The sequence below is a fragment of the Toxotes jaculatrix genome, chromosome 16, assembly GCF_017976425.1.
Source record: "Toxotes jaculatrix isolate fToxJac2 chromosome 16, fToxJac2.pri, whole genome shotgun sequence".
Lineage (NCBI taxonomy): Eukaryota > Metazoa > Chordata > Actinopteri > Toxotidae > Toxotes > Toxotes jaculatrix.
The window spans coordinates 5,082,923-5,108,194 of record NC_054409.1 but is presented as its reverse complement, the minus strand read 5'-3'; the positions used below and the strand labels follow the sequence as shown (position 1 = coordinate 5,108,194).

The 25,272-nt window shown below is 42.6% G+C and overlaps 3 protein-coding genes across 5 annotated transcripts; 2 read left to right on the top strand and 1 right to left on the bottom strand.

The window, feature by feature from the left end:
• The first annotated feature begins 75 nt into the window (after nucleotides 1-75).
• Nucleotides 76-4,196, top strand: zdhhc12b (zinc finger DHHC-type palmitoyltransferase 12b). 3 transcript variants are annotated; one of them, XM_041059472.1, is made up of 6 exons: nucleotides 76-982; nucleotides 1,258-1,397; nucleotides 1,691-1,783; nucleotides 2,361-2,527; nucleotides 2,613-2,937; nucleotides 3,160-4,196. In XM_041059472.1, the coding sequence occupies exons 1-5, from the start codon at nucleotides 886-888 to the stop codon at nucleotides 2,926-2,928; spliced, it is 813 nt and encodes a 270-aa protein (XP_040915406.1). In that variant the 5' UTR covers nucleotides 76-885; the 3' UTR covers nucleotides 2,929-2,937; nucleotides 3,160-4,196. The 3 variants fall into 3 exon arrangements, with proteins under 3 accessions (XP_040915406.1, XP_040915405.1, XP_040915407.1); XM_041059471.1 differs by having other exon boundaries at nucleotides 2,613-4,196; XM_041059473.1 differs by lacking the exon at nucleotides 1,691-1,783 and having other exon boundaries at nucleotides 2,613-4,196.
• Nucleotides 4,197-4,337: 141 nt separating this feature from the next.
• On the bottom strand, nucleotides 4,338-17,535 carry pkn3 (protein kinase N3). The gene is made up of 22 exons (XM_041059468.1): nucleotides 17,306-17,535; nucleotides 14,648-14,909; nucleotides 13,454-13,623; nucleotides 12,561-12,678; nucleotides 12,196-12,347; nucleotides 11,677-11,890; nucleotides 11,387-11,569; nucleotides 10,914-11,023; nucleotides 9,848-9,991; nucleotides 9,504-9,579; nucleotides 9,072-9,234; nucleotides 8,230-8,320; nucleotides 8,062-8,123; nucleotides 7,751-7,820; nucleotides 7,481-7,572; nucleotides 6,854-7,030; nucleotides 6,656-6,718; nucleotides 6,479-6,555; nucleotides 6,231-6,373; nucleotides 5,833-5,940; nucleotides 5,655-5,735; nucleotides 4,338-5,228 (listed from the first exon to the last, which is right to left on the bottom strand). The coding sequence occupies exons 1-22, from the start codon at nucleotides 17,324-17,326 to the stop codon at nucleotides 5,028-5,030; spliced, it is 2,778 nt and encodes a 925-aa protein (XP_040915402.1). The 5' UTR covers nucleotides 17,327-17,535; the 3' UTR covers nucleotides 4,338-5,027.
• A 1,653-nt stretch (nucleotides 17,536-19,188) lies between these two features.
• On the top strand, nucleotides 19,189-24,201 carry LOC121195808 (protein SET-like). The gene is made up of 8 exons (XM_041059470.1): nucleotides 19,189-19,408; nucleotides 21,588-21,645; nucleotides 21,732-21,874; nucleotides 21,989-22,092; nucleotides 22,189-22,302; nucleotides 22,507-22,677; nucleotides 22,990-23,124; nucleotides 23,276-24,201. The coding sequence occupies exons 1-8, from the start codon at nucleotides 19,339-19,341 to the stop codon at nucleotides 23,294-23,296; spliced, it is 816 nt and encodes a 271-aa protein (XP_040915404.1). The 5' UTR covers nucleotides 19,189-19,338; the 3' UTR covers nucleotides 23,297-24,201.
• Nucleotides 24,202-25,272: the final 1,071 nt, after the last annotated feature.

Sequence of the window (25,272 nt, the reverse complement as noted above, 5' to 3'; positions counted from 1 at the left end):
TAATCAAACTACAGTATTCCAACTGTTTAATTCCATGACCTTTAATCACTGTTTTCTATCATCTATGTTGAAGGCTGATTCATCAGATTCAGCTGCAGATCGTTGACATCTGAATACTGAGTCAGCTAAATGATAATAGATGCAGTTAGGATTAAACAGAAAGAGGTTGACCGCTGGAGTTTATGTACCTACGTTGTTTCTAAATGATGTCTACCATTTAATTTCTTTGTAGCCATGCTGGTGATCTATTTAAATGAAAAAAAAAAGACAAAGATTTCTATGGTTTAGACCCCGTAGCCTGTGTAGTGGGCTGGTCGAGCTTTAATGTCCCTCCCCGGCTGCCTTATCCTGGGCTGTCATGTGACCGACGCTGGCCAATCACAGCGGAGACTGGAAAGGGACTATAACAAAAAAAAAAACACACAAACAAATGCATTAAACCGAGCGGACTGTTTTGCGTTACAGGCGTCGAATCTTGGTTACTACAGTTGTTAGACATCACATTTAAAGGCTTAAATTCAAATATAGTGCTTTTCGACTCATGTCTAATTCAGTCTTTGGCTTAGTCGCGCGAAACAAATTACTGTGAACGCCGCAGGCTCGTGCGGACCGTCATAATATAATCGTTAATTCTCTGACGACATTAATGTTAGCTAGCTCTCTGACAGGACCCCTTGTTTTGACGCTTCGGGAAAGTTAACGTTAGCGGTTTGTTTCTGAACGCTAGATAGTATTTTGTTTGTTTGGGATTTGTTTTTGTTTTTTTGTTTTTTTTTATTGCTAGCAGCTAACTCGCCCCAGACTGTCCTGTCGCTGGCGTTCCTGCGAGTCCGAACGTCCTGGTTCAGCCGAAGATTGCGATGGATGCTGTAATATGCTAGGACCATGTTCAAAAATGTTTTTGGCTCAGGGTTTCTGGTAAGAACAGCTCATGTGATTCTGACATGGGTCGTAACGTTAATACTCTTCCTACATGATACAGGTAAGCCTGACACCACACGCCACAGCACTGCATTGTGTGTAGCTGTAGGATTAAAGTTGAAAATAATAAGCGGAAGCTAATTCTTGATGTTTAACAGCCATGCTAAATACACTGATGATAGCTAAACAATAAACCTTGATTTTTTACATTGTCTGATTAATGAATTAAACTCTTGAGTGTGAGCAGAGGTCCCAGCTGATCCCTGGATCTCTCAGTATCAATTCACTGTGTATTATTTTGGCTAAAACAAATTTCCCTGTGTGTTTTGGTTGAAGAGCTGAGGAAGCAGGAGGAGACGGGCCAGCTCGTCCAGCCCGTGCTCTTCGTCCTGCTGGTGCTCGTGTCGGTGTTGCTCTATTTCGCGGTTTCTCTGATGGACCCGGGCTTCATCTTGTCCGATGACAGCGATCTGCAGGTAATCAGTGATCCTAATGGATGTTTCTGTCATTAGGCACGTGACAGCTCTGTTATAGTTTGGATCATATTTGTAAAGGCAGCTGTACAGATGATGCTGGTTGACTAAGACTGATAATGTATGAAGGCATTGTTATATATTGTTTATATTTTTGCAAACGACCCAAGTAAAATCTCTGTAAATTCAGTCTGCATTAGATCATGAGCAGCTTATGATAAAAGCTTGAGCTGTAGATGGTACAGTGGCTGTCCTGACCAGTTTCTGGTCTTATCTTGTCTCCTGTGTTGTGCTAGTTCACACTGGGAGTGACTGAGGAGCAGCAAGACATGATCCCACCCACGACCAAGTCCCTGCGCCAGCGCCGCTGTGGCCACTGTCTGCTGCAGGTACGCTGTACGCCATGGCTGTGGGCTCATGATGTGGTGGTGGTGGTGGTTGTTTCAGGATGAGAGTCTTTCAGCTGAACCTCACAGATGGTGGATGGCATTTGCTCAGCTGTGAACTATGGAACTTCAGTCATGCGTTTAAAGTGATAACATCAGTGAAAATAGAGGAAGAGCCGGGAAAGACTTGAGATGCAGTTGAAAGCTCTGGAAGCATAAAGAGGATCTTGAGCTGATATTTTTTTTAAATTCACAGTGGACTTGGTGTTTGTAACTTCGTCATCTCTCTGAGGTTCCAGTGCAGCTCTCAGGCTGAAATGTGACACTCCTCTACAGTACTTTAAGGATCCCTCAGTGGTATAGAATAACAGATGGGCTGCCTAGCAGCACCGTTATTTGTTACACACCCACACACTACCTGCAGTCAGATGTAAAATAATGTTTAACTCTACTATGAAAAATCTTCTCTCATGTCCACTGACAGGTGTTTTAATAGAGACTAACAGACTAACGTTTTTTTTTTTAACAACAAACCTTTATTGATGTTTGCTGTAAATACATTGACCTTTATTTCGAGCAGCAGCCAATGAGATCGAAGCACTGCCAGACGTGTCAGCACTGTGTCCGGCGTTACGACCATCACTGCCCCTGGATTGAGAACTGTGTCGGCGAGAGGAACCACCGCTGGTTTGTGCTCTACCTCGCCGTGCAGCTGCTGGTGCTGCTGTGGGGTCTGCACATAGCCTGGTGAGTACAAACCCCCGTCACCAATCCTGTCCCACTGGCAAGATGTTTTCTGCAGCTGTATGGCCCCCCCCACTTGTTTCCTCAGGACAGGTTTCAGCTACGCGCCCGCCTGGCAGCTGTGGCTGCGCACCAACGGCACGCTGCTGGCCGTGGCCGTGCTGGTGGCCCTGCTGTCGCTGATCGTGCTGCTCCTGCTCGGCTCCCACCTCTACCTGGTCTCCCTCAACACCACCACCTGGGAGTTCATGTCGCGCCACCGCATCTCCTACCTCAAGCACTGCGGCGCCGATGAAAACCCGTTCGACCGCGGCACCTTCCACAACCTTTGGGGTTTCTTCTGTGTGTGGGGCACAGTGGTGTGGGAGCAGGTGTACTTCAGGGAGGGCAGCGACCAAGTCTAGGAACACGCGGTGAGCATTAAGCAGACTGAAACGACTAGATTTCACTCACGAACAACCTTTCTGGAATTGTGTTCATGCACTTGAGCACAGTGTTTGGGGGACAAACTACCCTTGTGTGCAGTTTACCTTTGTATAGGCACTTGTGTTGTTGTGCCATAAGTGTGGATTGCTTGCTCGTGTTGTCTTGCTCTGTTGTTGCATTCCACATTATTCTCTCTACTCTTCTCCCAGAGTCACGGCCCCATCAGCAGAATGAAAATAGTCTTAAGTGTCCTCAGAATGAGACACCTGCTCCTTGTTAACGTCTCCATGGACGATGGGTTACCAGCACTGCAGCTGCTTCTCCTTATTCTAACGTTTGTTTACAAAGCATTCGACCATATCATCCCCCCCTAAAAGCAGGCAATTCTCCACGTTGTCTGCAGGCACTTTACTGTTTTTAGGTTCTGTTGACCCAAACACCCACATCCCATCTGACCCCTCGCTCCTGCTTCCACTGAATCATTTATGGTGAGGAGTAGTGACGTGGTCTCACCATGACAGTAACACGGTAAACCTGACTGACGGACTGTTACTTAATGCTGAAGTTTACTCTTGATCAATGTTTAATATCGAATCAACGTTTGGGTTTGAATAAGAAATAGAGTAGTTTTAGGAGCACGTGTAGACAATCCAGAATCTATGGTTAGTACGGTTTCTCTGTTCACTCTGGACAGTGGAGGAGAGTTTCAGTACGTTTGTTTTTAGCGTGGAGTTTCATTCTGTTCCTGTTTCATGTAATAACTCGCTGTAGTTGCTGAGTCTTATTTATCCCGCGCAGAGGTTTCACAGGGTTCACTTCCTTCAACAGCTTGCGTCTTAAAAAGAGCTGTGAGACCAAGTGAGACAATCTTTTTATTATTAATTAATTAATTTATTTATTTATTCAGTAAAGCTCCGTTGATTTGAAATACGAGTACTGTATCGTTTCTAGTATTTAATCCAACCATGTACAGGAAGCTTTGACTCTCAATGGACAGCATTTCAAGCTATTTTATAATTGTATATAATTTTTAAACGATTTTAAACCAGAAAATGTCTTTAGATTTTTGTACGAGTGTTTTAATAGATTAACAGGAGCTGAGAGGAAGAAAATATATATTTAAAAAAAAAGATCTGAGTGCAATACATCTGTGGTATTTCTGTTTGAGCTTTTCCTTGTGCAATACTAACCCTGTCAGACAGCAATAAATGGTGGTGTTGAATTTAATGTGAAGCAGAGATTGGACTCCAATTAGACTCTGTCATTGTTTGTGAAAGCTCTGGTTTAAATGAATTGACATTTAATTCATGTCATGTTCTTCTTGAATTATATGCAATACTGTCATGCAATGTTTTTTTTTTTTTTTTTTTTACTACTTTGAAAATACTGTGTACATCAATAAATAAATGTTTCATGAAGAGTTTCCCGGTCCTTCATTGTCCAGCAGATTGAAATTTATTCATTCATGTTTCCTTCATGTAGTTGACACTTTAAATACACGCTGGTTTGTTCTATACAAGCATGATCTTCATGAGAGTCATGTTTTAAAAAATCCAAATATTGGCTGAGAAATATCCCTCAAAGAGCTTAAATTAACAATTCCCAGTGTATTACATCCCAACAACGTGTAAGAGGTCAGTTAACAGATGAATGTAAAATGGTTATAGTAAGTAGAAAAAGGTACATTCAATTTACCTCACTGAGATCACGAATATTTACAAAGTAGAACTTCCAACTATCCATTCATATAAAATACACCCAGGCGAAACGTTAAACACTCAGCGTTAAAAAGTAAACGCTGCATCATCAGATCAGACCGGAGCCTGTGAGATGTCGAGATGTGGCGGTGAAGTGCGACAGGCCGGAAGAACTGAGTGTCTCAAGGGCTTTGTAGTGCGCTGTAAACGAGCCACGAAGGCGATGACGTGGTCCTGAACATGTGGTAAGTGTGTGGACGTGAACAAAGGCACAACTGTAGCACTTTCATGTCAAATAAAAGTACAAACACTTAGCTGCATTTGACGACGGTGCGGCAGCACAGAGGAGGGAGGAAGAGGAGGAGGAGGGGGGGGTGTGGTCAGCTCACGAAAGAAAAGTCAAAGTCAGCAAAGATCTCTTGCTGCTCGGCCGTGAGGACGCAGGGGGTCCGTGGGAGGGTGAGGACAGGCTTGAGGCGGGTGAACTCCTCGTCGAAGTTGCTGACGTCCCGCGGTGCCCTGATGGCCGGCAGGAACGGCGGCTTCACCTTCTTGGCCAGGAGAGCGTCCCAGTCCATCCCCTGTCAACAGACAATGGGTGTGTAAGAACGGCAAGAATCACAGACCCAAAAACACAAAAACCTGCATCATCTGTAATATATATATATATATGACTGGTCATAATATGTTAACATTATTTTCACAGCAGCTATCAGAAGACAAACAAGGCGCCTCTTACTCTTCAACTGCTTTTATCTCTTACTCTTCACATCAGCTCACAGTTCCTCTGCTTCTGTTGCTCAAACACAAGCCACTTGAACTGCTTTCAGTGCTCACACTTCAACTCGTGTTCTATTTCAGTTCATAGACCTGACATAACCACGTTAAATGACCCTTCGCGCTCAGCTTTTATTTCCACTCTGACAGTTTAAACTCCCTTCAGCTGTTACAGAAGCGTGGAACAGGTGACTGCTGTTTGAGGGACCACACGCAAGCAGGTTATTGACCTGGAAGAATCGGTGTCTCTTGATCTCCAAGGCGTCCTCCTCTCCTGCTCCGAGTCTGGTCTCAGGATTTTTCTGCAGCAGCTGAAACACAGTGAGAACAAGCGGAGGGGGAGTCACTCAAATGTCGACGGAAAGCGCTGATGCGCCGATTTGGGATCCACGTGAACAGACCGCCCACCTTCTGAATGAGGGACGCGGACTCCGGGGAAAGGAAGCGAGGGTAGCGCACTTCATCGTTGACGATGCTGTCAAACACCTCTTCCTCATCATCCCCTGGGAAGGGCGACTGAAAGAGAACAGAGAGCGGCACCAACTTGTGGCGTTCATTGTGTGATCACAGTTAAGCAGAGGCTAAAATGAGGTGGACAAATCCAGCAGCCACTTCTACAAACACCCAGCATCTCACAGCTGGTTGATTCTCCTGGATACACAACGAGCAGCAGACACATTCAAAACTTCCCCAGAGATTTTCTAGTTTCTGTTACTGCAGCAGCGCAGCAAGGAAACATACTTTCTTTGTGTCTCCAAAGACGATTTGGAACTAAAAACACTCCTTTAATTTTCCTATATACTGACCTCCCCCACCAGCATCTCATAGATGAGGACCCCCAGCCCCCACCAGTCCACACTGCGAGTGTAGTTGTTGTCTGTCAGGACCTCTGGAGCCAGAAACTCAGGTGTGCCACAGAACGTCGAGGTGCGATCACCGTGGCCCATACCTGATACACACAGAGCAGCGATCACATGAGCTTGTTGGTCAGTGCTGTTCACGGAGACGTATTAACTTCAACATGCCGCTACGGTGGAGACGTGAGACGTCCTACCTTCTTTGCACAAGCCAAAGTCTGCAATCCTGACGAACCCATCCGCATCCATGAGCAAGTTATCCAGCTTCAGGTCCCTGACAGACACAAACAGGCAGACACAGACTGAATTATGCTCCCAGCATGCATCTTGGTACGAGGTAACGCTGCTCAGAAAGCAGCAAGAGAAGGACTCACCTGTAAACTATATGGTTTTGGTGGAGAAACTCCAGACCAAGCAGGACGCACGACGAGTAAAACCTTTAACGCAGAGAAGAGAAGATGATACAGGATCAATATCAACATCCTCTTTTAGCTGCTGTGGTTTACAGAGCAGTGTTTGTGTGTGTGTGTGTGTGTGTGTGTGTGTGTGTGTGTGTGTGTGTGCGTGCTCACCGGGTCTGTTTCTCTGTGAAGATGCTGGTGTGGATGTGCGTCATGAGGTCGCCTCCCGGCGAGTAGGCCATCACGAAGCACACGTGGTCTGCGGTCTGGAAGCAGCCATACAGGTTGACCAGGAAAGGATGCCGAAAGGCGTTGATCACTTCAAAGATCCTCTTTTCACACATCAGGCTGAACACAGACACACACACACACACACGGCTGGTTACTAACAGTCATGGCCAATCGACCACACAGGGTTCTCCACAAGAGGAGAACATCAACACAAAGTTCTCCACTGTCCTGGAACATGAAGTGAGATTGTTGTGTTGTCCGTCCACCTCCGGGCTTATCTCAGGTTTTCTGGTATCACGGGACTGGCTCACTTTTTTAATGGGAGTCAATCGCCATGGTAACCCAAGCAGCACAGCTACCCTGCCCCCAGAGCAGGTTAACTTCAGAGGATCAGATCAAGAATAGCCTGATTACTGCTGTGTCAGCTTTAATGGGGGATCCTGACAGGGATATACATTAAAGGTCAGACGTATTTGGAAAGTTACAGCACATTCAGTTTAAAATAAAATAATGGATTCTGCTTTGAAGCACCAAGTTTCAGCTTTCATTTGACTAACATCAACTCACCTGTCGACTTCGTCGCGTGTCACAATGTCTCCTTTCTTCAGGGCTTTGATGGCGTAGAGTTTGCCGGACTTCTTATACTCTGCTAGCAGCACCTTGGATCAGTCAGAACACAAAGGAGGATTGTCTGATGCACAGTTACCTTTATATCTTTTTTTTTTACCTAAACATTTGCCTTATTTTACAATGCAGGAGAGAGCTGACAGGAAGTATGAGTATTGTGTAATTTATTTTTACAAGTAAATTACACAGGAGAACAAGATGCATGTGTACCTTTCCAAAGTGACCTCTCCCCAGGACTGATATACAGTTGAAGTCTTCCATCTGAAGCCCTTTATCCCTGCTGCATGAGAACAACATTCAAATATTTAGCAAGTGATTCAAGATTCATAAACCAGTTTTACACATTTCTACTTGTTTGAAGAGTCTTCTCTGTGTCTTCTCACATACCAAACCCAGTGTGTTTGACTGAAGAACTGAAGATGTAAGCACTGAAACCACAGTATTTTAGTGGAAATCCTCCAGGAACTACAGGAAGAACTGTGTCCCGCTCATCCCACCCATTCCTGCTCCGTGTGACTTACTGTGAAGCTGTAGAGATCCAAGGTTGCTCCTTGGGCTTTGGGCTCTTGTTTTCACCGGGAAACTTTTAGTGAGGTAAACAGGCACAGGCATTAACTGACACATCAACGGATGGATGGAAAAAAAACAACACTGCCCCAGATTATTGATACACAATCTGACTTACTTACCACTAAGGAGTCCTTAGTGTTCTTTCTTGTGCGATGTGGAGATCTGCCAATTTGTTCTTCAGAAAAGTTTAGACTCACTGAAGCAGGTTCGCTAAAAAAACAAAAAAAAACAAAACACACAACTAAAAAATGCATTACACCGATTTTCACTGATTCTTGGGAATTTGGATAAAACGGGTTTTAATTCTGAAAATTTCAAAACCACTTGTTGTACACCTCACCACAAGCCCCTTTTTCAGTCTAATAAATGTTTGTTTTTTCTTTGTTACTCGTCCATCAGGTCCTCCTTTTCTTTCATAGACAGTGATTTTTTGTTTTTCAGAAAAAACTTTATGCTCTTACATTTAAAAGCATTCAAGACAATAAACTTTAAAAAATGAAAAAAAAAAGGGCTTGGTAGGGACTATTTTCAGCAGTGGATTAATCCACATTTGGTGCTCTAGTGAGTATTTAGGGCAGCATGACATAGTGTGTGTGTGTGGGACTGAGAAACTATAGTGTGTGTGTTCGTGGTGATGAAGGAACAGTGTGGCTCACTGATGTGCTTTTAAATAGTTTTTGGACAAAATGTTTTATAACACATATTATTATTAATATTATTATCAAGCCAATGTGTGTTGACTTCTCTTAACTCTGAATGCAGGTCAGTGATAATGTTGCCATCAGCCCTGCATTCTCTCTAGTTTCAGATCAGAACATGAGTGGGCAGGAAAAATAGCCTCAAGTCACAGTGGGAAGCTAAGTGGAGAAGTTAATAGCTCACTTCTGAAACAGCTCTTTCATGGATGTGACAAAGAGATGTTTCTGGGTCACGATGTACACAGACACACCAAGAGTCTTACTGTGATGGAGAAGTGGTGGAAGTGGACGTGGGGCCAGCGTTAGGGCCCGCTAATGGAGGGCTCATGGGCTCCAAGTTGCTGCAGGGAGGCAGGATGCTCATCATCAAACGGCCCCAAGTGGCAAAGTTCATGTTCATCTGGGCGGCGCGCAGGAAATCCTTTCCTGTGAGGAGAGAAGGAGACACAAAAAAAGAAAAAAATAAATAAAGATCTGAACTATATACTGTAAGGTTCTGAATTACTTTTAAGGGAATTACAAATTCTAACTCAAGGGAAAGCATAATATTTGCAAGTTCTCTGTTCTCTATGTTGTTTTTTTTGGATGTTTGTCTGAGGGATTTCACTGATGGTTTGCAGGTGCTATGGTGTTGCCTGGTCATCAGGATTTCTGCAGCTCCCCTTTCTTTATATCAACAAATAAATAGCTGCTACCTTTTTCTTTAGGGAATATTCTCCTTTGCCTCTGGAGTTTGGAAGGCCGCTCAATGACAGGGTTGATAAACGTGACCTGGAAATGATCAGAGGAGCTGATGAAGACTCAGTTACAGGACTGTTGGTGTAACAATAATAATATTTGAACCCAAGGATTAATATTGTTTTGGAAATTAAGGCAACTCTGGAATAAGAAATGCATGCACACTATATGGGATGCAAAAACTCTCTAAAATGAAATGGTTTATTATTTACGGTTTGCAGCGATGATTTTAAGTGTAGTTTAATTATAAAGAGTAAAATAAACTACGGTAGAACTTTCAGATGTAAATGAAAGTGAGAACCTCGATGAAGAGGATGCCCTGAGGCTCCAGCTGGAGACACATGCCGTGGCGTTGGTTATCCAGGAAGTCCTCCAGCCGCAGGAACTTCACCCCACTTAACGCCCGCCAGTCTCTCCAGTACACAGCAATTTCCAGCTCCCTGGACTAGAACGACACACAAATACTCAATACATATTCAGAATTTCATATTTCGGTGTGTGTGTTATGTATCTAGAGCACTTCTACTGCTACTACAGACATACTACAACTACGACAGTGAGGACATAAAAACAGGGTAGACGTTAAACTATAATTTGTGCATTTCAGAAACCAAAATTAAAATTCTGCAAACAGCAGGTGCTGCTAACAAAAGTTCTGATTTCTCAGAAACAAAGTTGAGGTCAACGGTGCACATAACATAAACCTACATGATCTGAGGTGGTTCAGCGACTTTTCCCTTTAAAAGGTCTAACAGAGAGAAGAAGAGCTGGGGCATTCAGCACTAAAGCCTAAAGTCTTAAGTGGGGATGCTGGGCGTGTTTAGCTAAAGCCAGATTAGAGCAAATGTCAGAGGATTAGTGGTAAGGATTACATGAGTAGAGTAGGAGGTTGAGACTATCAAAGACATCCTTAGGCCATTCTGACCCGCAGAGGGACCAGAAGCCAGAAGCTCAGGGTTAATGTTCTTGGGCTGTTGACAGATGTTCACCATTAGGAGTGAGAGAGAGAGAGAGAACATTTTACAGTAAGCTATTCAGTCAAGAGGACCACCAATACTAGTTGGACTTCATGGCTTAGTTTTTGTCCTGTCATGTAAGCGTGAATTGCGGGACTTTATATACACAGGTGTGTGCCAGTCATGTTCTAGACACATCTCAAAGATAACGAAAGCCGACAGGAAGAACCTGAACACAATCTGGAGCATCATTGATTGCATCATTGATTGATTGAGCATGATTTTTTTTGATTTGCAAACATTTTAAGAATGTGTTTTCACTTTTTCCATTTTTAATTCCATTTCATGTCATCACAAAAAGCAAGGGCTCAGATGTAATTTAGGTTGTTAGTGAAGTGAAAGCCAACTGACCCTTTCCAGTTCGATGCTGAAGCTCTGGCCCCAGGCCTCTTTACCCAGCTGTCTCCAGTGTGTGCGTCCCACTATCCTGTTGTCCACCTTCAGCACAGCGCTTATCTCCGCTGAGACACACACACAAAAAAAAGATAAAACTATGTTACTATAATTATGAGATAAGGTCTCCAATTCCCCAGGTTTCAGCTCTTAGAACATCCTCTATGTGGCTACATAGAACTACCCTGAAACATGTGGAGCCTCTGATTGGTGGAGCTGGATGGGGCATTCCGCAGCCTGACAGGAAGTTCTGTAGACAGTATTCGGGACTCATGAAACTATTTAAGATCTTCGGCATGTTTTCAGGGTGTAATTTGAGGTGTCGTGGTAATAAAATGTAATGACGAGATGCAACAACATTTTACTTCCCCACACACAGGAAAGTGATATGGCCAAACAAACAATAGCTTGGAGTTGGAGTGTTCACTTACAGGACAGGTCGTCAGCCTTGGTCGTCTTGCCATTGGCACTGCGCCCTGATAGGCCGGCTCTCACCTTCAGAGACTTTCCATCTGAGAAGCTTCCAGGGACTGGCGAGACACTGGTCACACGACTACGGCCCGGAACGGACTCCAACAGGTCTTGGCAGCCCATCAAGCATACCTCTAACCGACCTGCGACACAGAACATCATTTATCAAACACCATTCAAAGTTTTCAGATGACCAATTATTTACCATGGAAATTAAATGAAAAGAGTAGATTTAAATATTAGTATCAACCTGTTAGACTGGCTGGTTTCAAGAAGCAGGAAGAAGAGGACGGAGTATTGGACTGCTTCTTTGGTGTGCCATAGGAAGGGGAGGTTCCCAGGACTAGTTCCTCTTTAATAGCAGCATACTTGGGATGGTCCTGAGGCAACTCACTCAAACGTCTCTCCAGGGAGAGACGTAACAAATCCACCTTCTGAGACGACTCCTGCATTCGTGCCTGAGCCTGAGGGACACACGACAAACTCTTTTTCTCCAGACTTTTTAAAGGACAGTAAAGACACGGGCATGGGGGGAGAGAGAGAGAGACATGCAGCAAAAGACAAACCAAGGATGTTTTGGTCTTATGGCCCACACCTAAAGTCAGGCGTATTTTAAGGAAATACAGTTTCATAGAGTTTAAGAAAGTCGGACCAAAGTTACCATGGAAACATATCTTCAGATGAGCCTGAAGTTTTTAAAGGAGGCTGAAAAATATCAGCATACTAAATATAACACAAACATATCTGTAACTATCCAGCAGGTACACACCTCTGCCAGTATGCGGCGGTCCTGGATCTTCCGCCCACTCAGCTGCTTCACCACATTTTTAGCACCTTCCGCTACGGCCGACTCAATCTTCATGTGGTGCACGAGTTCGGCCACCCGCAGCTCCAGCTGACTGATCATCCCCACAGTGTTACCTGAAGGCAGGTGGAGTATGTCAGACTGAGGCATCATGGGCAGCTTTCAAAACATAATGATATAATGTAAAGAACTTCAACACATTTTTGTTGCACTGAGTAGCTTCTTCATATTGTTTGTATTTGCCTGGTTTATAAAACTTGAGTGACTCGTGATATAAGAATGATGGATGATGGAACTTGTTAACGGTTTATCTGTAGATTAAGATTTACCATGGGTGCCATCCCGTTCCTCGGCTTGACTGACTTTGATAATCTGCATGCGCAGCAGCTCGATCTTTGTGCGGCTGTCCTGCAGCATCTGCTGGGCTGTCGACAGCATCTTCCTGTCCTGGAAGACAAAAATGGACAGCTAAAGACCACCACAGTGCCTCAGCTATTTGACACTAATTAAAAAAAAAACATAAAACTTATATCGACTTGTCTCTGTGGTACAACCGATCCCCCATTCAGTCAAACTGCTGACACGTAAATAAATCCACGCTCGTGCCTCTCATAGTTGACATGGTTGCATTTGAACACCCAAATTCCTGTCATATCATTCATAGGATGTATACCCTACATTTGAAATACCTCCAACTGAATATGTGACATGTTTTTCTTTGTCAAACAAATGAACAATCGCAAAGAAAATTACAGGAACAATAATAATTTGATTCTCTAGGGCAGTTCATTTGCTTTACATAATGCCTGAACGACATTAAATGAGAGCCATTTAGCACATTTAAAACACAACTACATTTTAATGAAATTAAAAAAAGAATTCAGGATGAAAGGTGGACAACAGAGTTCATGCTAGTACTATGCTGTGCCCACTAAGGACAGCCCTGTCCTCAAGTACTCTCTCTGCAGTGGTGTTTCTTTGCTTCCTTCCCCTGTCCAATCCTCTGTGCTTACAGCAGGAGAAAGCAGCTCTGATGTGTGAGAACACATCGGCGCGGCATCTTTCTCCTGCTGTAAGCACTTTCCAACATGAGTCAGTGTTAATCTCCGAAAACCATCTCTATCAGCAAAGTGACCAAGTGTGTGAAAAGGGGGACGAGACGGAGTGGGGGTGAGTGTGTGTGTTGTGATGTGCATGTAATCTGGGCCACAGCGTACTGTACCTTAACCGAGCCGTTAGCATAAGTCTGGATCATGTTCTCAGCACCCTGTTTGACTTTGGTCTCCATGGTGAGCTGTTTCTTCAGGGTTCTGACTCGACTGGCCATTGGTGATGTGACCTCTTCCCACTGACACGGCTCTGCTGACTGGTTGTCTTCTTCTTCCAAGCAGCCTTCATAAAAATAACAATAATAATAATAACATGGGGGGAAGCAAGGATTATTTTATGTTGGGAAACCAGCTCTCTCCATTTAGAAGTAAATCATTTGAAAGGGTTAAAGGACTGGTTTAGTTTACGTCTTTAAAGTCCCTGTGTATAATTTTTGTGAGTACAGCATCCTTCAATTATTCATGGGGTGTACGTTTTTGTAAGTCGACACAGCAGTGTGCATTACAATCTGCCACTGGGCTCTCCAGACTTTTTCAAATTCCATTAAAATGCCTTGAACTAATCAAACCAACAGGCTTTAGTCATCTCCATCTTAGATCAATGACAAAGTCGCAGAAGACAAAACTGTCAGAGCTGTATAACATAAAATAAGCAGTGTTGTCAGGATCTAGATGCTTCGCCATGACATGTTTGAGTGGGTCTGTTACATGCCATTAAAAGACAAATTTCAAGTGGCTGGATTTTTCTTTGCGATCACTGAGGTGTTGACATCAGTTGAACATTTGGGACATTTCACTGTTTCAGTCTGACCGGTCATATTCTGCTCCTGTGAACAGGTATGCCTTAAAATACATATCGCATGACACCAATGTGACGCTTTTCCTCCATTTTACTTGCACAACGCACGAGTGCTGTCTTTTAGTAACACAACTTGACTGTTAAGTGCCCAAAAAAAGGGCCACAATCCTCTGTGCATCTCACCTCTGAAGACCAACATTTGCTGCAAGTTCCCAGAACAGTCCAGAAAAGACAGGGTTCATCCTCTGGAGCATGAATAAATTGAAAAATTTGAAATACTGTGGCCTCATGGTTTTACAGCAGAGGTCAGGGATTATCAAAAGGCCAGGGTTCATCCTCTTAGGAACCTGAATATCCTCACAATATTTCACAGAAAACTGCCAGTCACTGTACAAGATACCACATCATGGACTAGAATGAAAATCTGAACCTCATGGGAGTATATGGTCTGAAGGTCATTAAAGGAACTACAATCTTGAAGAAGAAGTAAAGTCTCTGATTGAGTTACCTGTGGTACTGTCTTTCTCTGTGGCCATAGACCTGGCATTGAGCTCCTGCAGCTCCCAGTGCAACTTGTCCAGCTTGCGGCTCGAGGCCTTGAGCTGGCCCTCCACGTCGGCGGCACTCTTGCGATTGGTGACGGCCCGTCGCAGCCTTTCAGCTGCTTCCTTGATCTTCAGCTCCCGCTGGATCTCCTGCCTGAGCACAGTACGAGCATCTTCCAACCGCTGCTGGAACTCTGGGTCAAGAATATCCCCCTCGTCTAGACCCTGAAGGTTGCCGTTCAGAGAAAAAAAAAGAAAGAAACACCATAACGTGAATGCTTGGGTTTTAAGAAAGTATTTTCTGTGCCTTTCACTCACACACCAGGTTGTTTGAGCACAAGATTTCAGGGTAGATTTAGGTGACTACATCATGGCAGTTGTATTGCTGAGGACCAAAGCCACTGTGGTGATGGTCAAGCAATCAGCCCCCACCAACAGGCACTGGACTAAAAATGTAAACATGTTATTGAAAAAAAAAAAACACTAAATAGAAATTAGGTTGTGTTGATGCAGCCTAAGAACAAAGGAAAGGCACCATCTGATCTAACAGGAAGGACTGCTGAGGATAGACAACAACAAATGACACAACACCTCCCCCTTGTGGATGAGTTTTCTACTACAGCAGCAACTTCATTTAAGATCAACTTTTTCAGGAAATCAGGTGCTGTGACAAGATGAGGGTTGCAACTGTTGCTTATTTTCATGACTGATAAAGGAGTAAATTCTTAGCAAAAAATTAATTTAGTCATCAATCAAAAGTGCCAGTGTGTTTCAATCATGTCATTTTGTCAGTGTCATCCATTCAAAATTAAATCTACAACCCAATAAAGTGTGAAGAAAGTGAAGGAGTCTGAATGCTTTCTGAAGCTACTGTACATGAGCATTTTTTTTGACATTTTTTTCACATTTTCAGACATTTAATAAAACATATAATCAGAGGATTAACCAGTAATCAAAATAAAAATGCTAACTGAATTCATAAGACAGGTTATATGCTCACTGATAAGGATATATATTATAGTACTGAAACTTACAGCTTTGCACCTTTGACCCATATCAGCACACTCCCACCTCCACGTTTCACGGTCGGAATTGTGCAGTCACTGTGGTGGTCCTGACCAGGTCTGCACCAAACATGCTGGACCCCATCTGATCCAAACTTTATTTTGCTTTCATCTGACCAAAGAATGTGTGAATGCTCATGAGGCTTCTTTCCATGTTCTATGGAAAGTTTTGTGTCCATAGAGGTTTGACTTCATGCTGCGTCCTTCTCACTGTCTGATCAGTCACTGAAACACCAGTTTTCACTGATGATCCTTGTGCCAAGTCAAGCCCTTACTCATCTGTTTTTCAGTGCAAGCTGTTAGAGGTAGTATGGCTCTTCCTGTACCTCCTGACCACTGCTGCTACTGTATTTCGATTTACATTCACTAGGGGCTGTTCTTCTCTCTCTTGTCCTCAAACCGACTGTGTTAAGCTTTTCTCTGGCTCATTTTCTTAACTTCTGACAACCCCTTTACTGTCTTAGAAGCACCATAATTCAGCCATTAGTTTGTTTGTTCTTCATTTTATCTATTTATGAAGATATTTTGATGAAACCTGTCTTTCAACACTTCATCTCATGATCTCCAAACTGCCTGCAGACATGTCCACCATTATCCCATTATACTGTCTATTGTGTCCTAGCCTGGATATAAACAGAGCAGTGAAATAATTTTGTGTTTTCACAAAACAAAATAACAGTTTCACAGATCTGAAAAGGGGTTTCAAACAGTGTTATGGCTATGACCGCGATGTCTCACACATTTTGACAATAACTTGTTTCCCCTGACTTTCCCAGCCATATCAGAAGCTGTGAACAGGAACCTGAGTTCAGCGTCGTCTGTGTTAGCCATTACCGGTCTCTATTCATCCCCTGTATTACCTAACAGACACACCCTCGCAGTCAAAACAGGTTCACCTTTTTCAGTCCCAGGAAGTGGTGTCAATTCTAGATCCAATATAAAAACAATGAACCCAAATATCATGCTAACCAAAGTGTGCCAGACAGCTTTACATTCTTCGTTTTAATTGGACTAGACCTATGAGAAACAATGCGTTTATTATATCTTGCGTTACCATGCAAAATTACTAAATGACTTATTTTAATACGATGTCAAACGATAGACTAAAATGTGTCTTCAGCAATTCCTTTACCACGGGTTGTGGACGGTTGTCCAAACAACAAAAATGTATTGAAAGTAACCTCATTCTCTGCATTTTATTTAACTATTTAGCAAGACACTTAGTGTTTACTCAAATAAGTAACTCACTTTACCGATGTCGAAGAAGTATCTAAACGCTTACAATCTTTTCTTGGTGAAACTAAGTTGTTTAAACGGGTTACAGTTAAACTTTACAGGTATTTGACCGGCTAACACAAAGGCAGCGGAACTATGAGAAGAAGCAAACGAGACAAACAGGAAAATCCAGCGCGCCCGTCTGGCAAAGTGGCAATTCGCTTTATTTAACTAATCTGAAGGTCGGGTAATATTTGTTGGCGTAAAACTGCCAGCTAATTGTCTCCACGATTATTTCATTTGAGGAACTGGACATCCCGTGGCAAAAAGAAAACAAAATACCTGTAGTGTTTGACCTGACATGGTGGCTGTCAGTGGTCTGTGCTGGACATTCACGCGGCGTCAACGTCCACTCCCGCTGCCAACGGTCCTCTTCGGGCTCGGAAAGTAAGTGAACCAGCTCCGGGGGGAATGGCACAACTGGCTTAGGTAAACTGACAGCGGCATGTGAAATTCAACGTCTGTTAAAAACTGCTCACAGACTCTTCATAGCCGCGTTCTCGTACCCGTCTCGGACACTAACCTGAGTCAAAAGTTTGAATTCAGTTCAACTTGGGCTCCACGCACAACTTGACGTCAGTGGGCAGCGGCAGGATTGATTGGCAGTCGGCAATGACAGAGGAGGTGCAGGAACCAATCACATTGGACTATTCAGTGCACCTGCCGAGGTTGCCTTCTGAAGCATTCAGGAAGCCTAAGATCTCCTCTCACACACCTGATTTCAACACACAGCTACGAAAAACCTGAGCAAAGACAAGTGCCTTTAATAAATGTAATATATTCATAAACCTGCTCTTGAATCTTTAGATAATATGAAAGCCGTTGAAATGAAACAGTAATATGGTTTGTTTTAAAGGTATTTTGTAAAGACCTCACCCTGGCTTCTGTTGCTGTTGTTGACTTAACAGACACGTATTTTCAACAATGAACTGGACAAAAACCTCTCGCCATGTAATCCATTTTTAACATAACTTGTTGCTGTAGTCTGCTGTATCCAGCCGCACACTCAGAGAGTGGGTGGGATTGGAAATTTTGTCTCACATTTGTTGTACTGTGGGCATGTCATGTAAATAAAAAGGCGTGTTTTTTTCCTCCATGTGGTTACGGTACTGGCAGAAGTTCTGCTCTTTAGGTAAACATAATTAACGTTGAGAAAGTGGATTTAAAAAAAAAAAAAAAAAAAAAAAACCTGTGTGGGGCTAGAAAGCAACACTGTTGGTACTTCAGTAATACACTTGACCACACAAAGTAACAGCTCCATCTTTATATTTGAGACAAACACGTGTTGAGTAGGAATAAAGGTAAACTACACAACAACCTTTTTTCGGCATGCTGTCAGAAAGCCTTACCAGGAGTATTGACTTCCATGGTAATTCATATGCTTCAAATTTCTGTTTCAAATAGCATGTGAACGATGCATTGCCCATTAAGGCTAATGATGATTCACAAATAAAATCTTTGAATGACCTTTCTCCTTTTAATTTGATGTCTCCTATTACATAGATAAGATTGATAGATAGAAAAGCAGCTGGATGAGATTTGCAGGAATGGGAACACGGTGACCTCTGATTAAAATAAACAGTGTGTTTTGCTGCAGTAGCAGATAAAACTTACCAGAGAGAGAACTACTGTAGCAGTAAGTGACAGACAACCATACATGGGTTTGTTGAAGAGGAGGGTTTGGATTTAGCATAGACTGGAGGATTGAGTGTGCATCAGCTTTAAATGTTGTACTATTACTATTACTATTACTATTACTATTACTATTACTATTACAACTACTATTGCTGTACTATCAATATATATACAGTCATGGAAAAGATTATTAGACCACCCTTGTTTTCTTGACTGTCTGTTTTAGTCACATGATATACATGACTGTATATATGGCCAGTAGTTATAATTTATAAAGATGGGAACTTTACTTTGAGACATTGCAGTTTGCCTCAGCCCAAGGTTGTCAACAAATGAGTATCAAAAGTAAAACATGTGACTTTCAGAACATACTGTGGTCACGCATGGTCTGGTAGCACGTTCTCCTGGTTACCTACAGATTTGAGAAGTTGGGCGCGCTGCCTACAGCTTTAAGTTGCAGTGTCGGACTCCAGCCGGCTGGGGGCAGTAGAGTACCATAAATATGTTCACCGACCGGGCGCCACAGAGAAAACCAGCGTGCAGAGCTGCGCTCATTCCTCCTGATCGTGGGCTTCAGGACACGCACTGTGTAAGGTGGAAGTAACTTTTATCCGTCAGAGAAGAGTTCTCAACCACCCGGGATATACATCTGGTCGAAATAATCACGGCAAACGATAACCATGTCGGCCTCATCGGCGAAAGTCAGTAGGAAGGAGAATTCAAATCACGACGGAGCGGACGAGACCTCTGGTAACGTTAAGGAATGGCGGTTATCCTGTACAACGCCATTTTCATTTGTTTTTCGTCATTTTGTTATTTTCACTGTAGTTTCCTGTGCAGTATCGTGTTGAAATGATATATGCTCAGGGATGAACAGTTTAATTTACATTTTCCTGCATATACAAATTGAAGTAAATGCGGTTGTGCTGGACTTCTCAGTAATGTAGCATGCTAGCATGGGCTAACTATTTAGCCAGCATGATAGGTTAGCTAGCTATTAGCTTACGCTGGCTACTAACAGCTAGTTGACATGAAGGAGGCCGGTATTTGCATTGCATAGGCTGCATTTAGCGTGATGTGCAGTTATTATTTATGCAGACAGCCTCGGGAGGTTTGTTGTAGGGAGGTACTGGTGAAAGTGGTGCAGCTGTGCGCTTCCTCATACGCGCTTGTGCTTGGAGCTTCATAAACGATTGTTTGCCCACATTATTAGCAAGTGCAACATTCACTGTGTCCCGTTTCCCACCTGTCAAGAGAGGCCGATAGCGCTGATAACGTTAGCTAACTCAGATTAACAGGACCATGCGTGCGAGCTTGGCTTTTGTGTGCGAGCAGGACAAAATGTAAACAAGCGCTTCTTGTTCCTTTTTTAGAAAGCAGGAATATCGCTATGTAGTGGAAGCATGAATGTTAATGAGCTAAACATGCGTCAAGAGGCTTTGGCGGACCTCGCAGTGTGTTGTTATCCGTGTGCGGCAGACAGATTTTTTTTTTGTAGCGAGACGTCGTTAAGCCCCTCATTCAAACCAGGCCGCCTTTAGGAGCAACAGGAAGCTCCAGACTGCAGGAGGCAGAGGGTCTGTCTGCCATGGATCCACCACACACACACCTCAACCAAACACATTACGCTTTGGCGTCCCGCGTTATTTTAACACACCTCTCATGCAACGGAGAAATGACTGCGAGGAGTTCGTGTGGCTGCACGGTCAGGCTTTAGCTTTAAAATATTTTAAACATAAAATGATGATCATGATCGGTCAAAATCAGGCGGCGTGAAGATGTTAATGTAAGCAGTTTATGTTCACGCGTAGAACGAAAATGTGAAGTGTGACATTTAAATGTTTCATTTTTATTTCATTCCATTATTATTGTATTATTATTATTATTATTGTTCATTATTATTATTATTATTATTATTTATTTGAAGAATTATGGTCCAGGTACCTAATTAACTGGATAATTTTAACAGCATAGAAGTACACTTGTATTGCAAAAACAAACAAGAAAAAAAAACTATGTAACAGAGACTCTGCTTCTTAATGACGTCCAACATATGCACTGATGCAGATCTGTAATAAGCCAGCACAAGAGCACAAGCCAGTAATGGCAGATGGTTTTATTTGGTTTCATCAGTCTAGCTTTAGAAGGCAACCAAAACTAAAACCAACTAATTCTGTCCTCAGTTTTTTTTGCCCATTTTCTGCTATTATTCTCTTTTGTAATTGATTCTTTGTGGTATACACATCCCAATACATTTTCAGGTGCGTTGACCAGAGACAAAAAGTCTTTAAAACAAACAAAAAAAAACACCCACACACTGAATAAATGCTGAATTAAGTCCCTGACAGAGTCAAGGAGCATGTGAATATAGTGAAAGAATTTGTATGACTTTTTTAATAGCTTTTCTTACACTAGTAGAAATGGATGTAATTTGTGCAAACAAAAGGGGAGGACATGGTAGCATCATTGGAGGTCATGTTGTTTAATATGTTTTTATATCTTTATTTTTTTTCTCCCCATCTTTGTCTGCTGGTTTTGGCTGGTAATATGGTCTGTGGAAAAAGAAGTCAAGAGCAAATAGGTCGACTAATTTGTAATGCAATGAAGAAAAGACTGTGAAAGGAAGGTGGCAAAATCATTTTTCTCCAAGAAAGCCATTTATCAAAAGAGGAACACTTACAATTAGAGCAGCTTATTTTCTGCTCGGGTGTTTCTCTTATTGCTCTGCAAATAGAGGGACTCTGTTGCTCTGGGTGGAAGGAAGCCTTGTGTTTATATAAAATAAAAAAAAGATGATAAGAGCAACGGAAGGGCTTGTGATAGTGGCCAAATTTAATTGGTTATTATGATGCCACTCTAATTATACCAGTCATTGTCCAGTAAATAATAAAATAAATCCAAAGTTGATAAAGTTTTCTTTTCCTTTCAGAAAAAGAGCAACAGGAAGCCATTGAACACATTGACGAAGTACAGAATGAAATTGACAGGTGAGTTTGAAGTGTGTGTTCCCTGAAAGGCAGGTGCATGGAGAAAGTTCTTTTATTGACATGTTTTTGTTTTCTTTCCTTCCCAGACTGAACGAACAGGCTAGCGAAGAAATTTTAAAAGTAGAGCAGAAGTACAACAAATTACGCCAGCCGTTCTTTCAGAAGCGATCAGAACTCATAGCCAAAATCCCCAACTTCTGGGTCACAACATTCGTCAACCATCCACAAGGTAAACTCTTATTTCATTGTGATTACATATGTAAATCTTTTTCTCACACACACATACAGAAGAGTGATCAGCAGCTAACAGTGTTGGTGTGTGTCTGTTGCGTCTGACCTGTAGTCTCAGCTCTTCTTGGGGAGGAGGACGAGGAAGCACTTCATTACTTGTCGAGGGTGGAGGTCACCGAGTTCGAGGATATCAAGTCTGGATATAGAATAGATTTTGTGAGTTCACTCTGTGTTTGCACGCATTATAAATATCAGGCTGTAATGTAATGTAATGTAATGTAATGTGACGCGGGTGTGTTTTGTCTTCCACAGTATTTTGATGAGAATCCGTACTTTGAGAACAAAGCCCTCTCCAAAGAGTTTAATGTAAACGAGAGCGGAGATCCTGTTTCCAAATCCACTGAAATCAAATGGAAAGCTGGAAAGGTTGGTTTGCATGTTTCTTTTGCTTTTGGATTTGAATTTATGAAGAATTATAGTTATATTTTTAATGCTATTACACAATCTCCTTACCCTAAGGTGTAGGAAAGCTAGAATTTAAAACTTCCACAAACTTTTATTCCACTTTTGTGCTACTAGTGTTGTTTGTACTTCTTTTTAACCTGAAATCTTGATTTTCTGCCCCACCAGGACCTGACGAAGCGCACGGGTCAGACGCCAAACAAAGCTGGGAAGAAAAGGCAGCATGAGGAGCCGGAGAGCTTCTTCACCTGGTTCACCGACCACTCGGACGCGGGGGCCGATGAGCTGGGGGAAGTGATCAAGGACGACATCTGGCCCAACCCCCTGCAGTACTACCTGGTAGGATCATCGCTTTTCAATGTGAAGAACAGATCCGAGTTTACGGTTTTATCTGAAGGTTTTCTTGGTCCCGTAGATCTCGTCTGGACTTCCACAGTCCTCTTTCTCTCTCCGTTAAAGTGTGGCTGCAGGTTTTTGTTCCAACCAAGCAGCAGCAGCACACCAGACTTGACTCATTTAATCAGCTGATCTCAGTCTTCAGACAGTTGATTGGTCAAACTGTGTGCTCTTCATTGGTTTGCAACAAAAACCTGCAGCCACTCGGCCCTTTGTGGAACAGTTTGGACACCTCTGGTCTATGTGTTTTCCAAGGTCCCTGACATGGAAGATGAGGAAGGTGACGGCGATGACGACGATGATGAAGAGGAGGGTCTGGAAGATATTGACGAGGGGGAGGAAGAGGAAGGCGAGGATGAGGACGAGGACGGGGATGGGGAAGATGGAGAGGTAAGGATACCACATGGAAAACATCTCACTTGCTGTTTTTTGGAGTCCTGAACCAGTGATTTTAATCCCCTCCTGTCCTGTAGAAGTCCCCTCAAAATGCCCTGAAAGAGCCACTACAATTTATTTAATTTGCTTATTTTTGTTCTTTCAGGATGATGGTGAGGATGATTAAAGATTTCAGCCAACACCTTTTCCCAGTCCTCCCTCTGTGATCATCCTACAACCCATGGGAACAAAATATTTTGTTTTGTTGGGGAGGGGGGAGGGGGGGGTTTTGTAAAAAAGACAAAAAAAAAAAAAAAACAACTTTTTTTTTTCCCCTGTGTGTTGTCAGCCTGTCCGTCCTCTTCCTCTGCAGCCAAGGCCTGTCCATAATGCCATGTATATAAGAGGACCAGCTCCATACACAGCAGGTCTTCGTGGGTTGCATTGGGGTGGGTGGGTCATCGGGGCGTGTGTTGGTGGCTCTCTGGAAGTCTCACCTGTCATTGTTTCTCTACATCTCCCAAAGACATGCAAAAGAATAAAAAAAAAAAAAAAAAAGTTTGTAGCATTCTGCACGTCATTCTACGTAGATTTAAAATACGTACAATAGCAATTTTTATGTAAGATATGAAATGACAGTTTCTGTTGAAGTTGTGAGTTCAATTTAAAAATAAGCCATGGTGCAGTGATAACTCAATCATAGCATCCTTAGCCACTTTTATATATAAATGTATATTATAATATATCCAGTGGTGGGGGATACTAAGGCTTATTAGAAGTTGCATTTTCCTTTGTGACTTATTGTACTAATGGAACTGATTGAAAGCACCAGCTTGTTCCTTTCAACTGTTGTAAATGTTTTTGGGATATACATGTATCTTGGTAAGACAGCTGTTAATTGTACACAATTTAATGGGGGAGGTGTTGGTGGGGCAGCTTGGGGGGGTGGGGGGGCTTTGACACCAAGTCTGGACTTCTGTTAAATAAATTTTCATTATCTTGTTTTTTCAGGCACCCACAACAAAGTTTGAAATGTACATTTTTTTATATATTAAAAAAGAAAAAAAAAAAAACAACCTAAAAATCTAATTTTCAGGCTCGGCTTAACATTTTGAGATGGGAGAGAAGAAGAAGAAAAAAAAAAAGATTTTCTGTGGAGTCCTCTGTGGAGTCTGCAGCGTTTTTTCTCCTGTTCCACTGGAAACCCTGTTCACATTAAATTAAGTGTACCAGTTGCTTTGTTACAATAAATAAATGTGTACATGATCTTTTGGAGTAGTTTGGTCACATTTCAGCTGCAGTTCCTTGTTTGATAAAAACCTGCATCATGCTCTGTTTTCTCGTGTTTGCTGGTTACACTTCTGAACAGTTATTAAAAAAAAAAAAAAAAAAGCCTTGATTTATTTGATCGGTCTGCTGTAGCAGTCAGGAACTCAGTTTGGGGCTCAGTTGGTTAACAAAACACCAAACTAATGTTGCATCATTGCATTTTTGGATAAAGTGTTGCTCCTTGAATATTTCCCATCTTTCTCACAATTGCTTAAAACATGAAAAAGACTGTGTTATTTGTATGAGGACCCCAATTAATGAAATAATACCAGAACTATAAATAAACATGGCTAACACACCATACATCATCTATGTGTGTGCGTGATGTAGTTCTCCCACCAATAGGTGGCAGAAATGTCTAGGTTCTAGGTTTTTGTTCCAACCAAGCAGCAGCACACCAGACTTGACTCATTTAATCAACTGATCTCAGTCTTCAGACAGTTGATTGGTCAAACTGTGTGCTCTTCATTGGTTGGAACAAAAACCTGCAGCCACATGGCCCTTTGCGGGACAGTTTGGACACCACTGCCCTAGTGCAAACACCAGGACATAGCCATCGTTGTACATTAATATACAAGCGTGAAATCGGGTGTGTAAGTAGTCTGATAACTTATTACTGATTGATTAGCGTGCTTTAGAAGCCGTTGGACGTTATTAGTCGTTGGGGAGTGATGCTGGATTGGTCTCTGGGGGAACAAAATCTAGCGGGTCACTATGACCTGGCTCTAGTTAATGGGGAGGGGGAGTCGGCCTTGTTCGTGTTAGCATGAGTTGAATACTCAGGGAAGACGATATTACTGTAGAATACCATTAGCTACAATTTAAAAATATTGT

Bases quoted from the DNA above. Each gene is read 5' to 3' on its own strand.
- LOC121195808 (XM_041059470.1), top strand. From the start codon at position 19,339: ATGTCGGCCTCATCGGCGAAAGTCAGTAGGAAGGAGAATTCAAATCAC. The intron at 22,093-22,188 runs GTGAGTTCACTC...TGTCTTCCACAG, and splicing joins CTGGATATAGAATAGATTTT to TATTTTGATGAGAATCCGTA. The intron at 22,303-22,506 runs GTTGGTTTGCAT...CTGCCCCACCAG, and splicing joins TCAAATGGAAAGCTGGAAAG to GACCTGACGAAGCGCACGGG.
- pkn3 (XM_041059468.1), bottom strand. From the start codon at position 17,326: ATGTCAGGTCAAACACTACAG. The intron at 12,348-12,560 runs GTAAATCTTAAT...ACCTGCCTTCAG, and splicing joins GGAACGGGATGGCACCCATG to GTAACACTGTGGGGATGATC. The intron at 11,570-11,676 runs GTTGATACTAAT...TCTGTGTCGCAG, and splicing joins GAAACCAGCCAGTCTAACAG to GTCGGTTAGAGGTATGCTTG.
- zdhhc12b (XM_041059472.1), top strand. From the start codon at position 886: ATGTTCAAAAATGTTTTTGGCTCAGGGTTTCTGGTAAGAACAGCTCAT. The intron at 1,398-1,690 runs GTAATCAGTGAT...GTGTTGTGCTAG, and splicing joins CCGATGACAGCGATCTGCAG to TTCACACTGGGAGTGACTGA. The intron at 2,528-2,612 runs GTGAGTACAAAC...TTGTTTCCTCAG, and splicing joins TGGGGTCTGCACATAGCCTG to GACAGGTTTCAGCTACGCGC.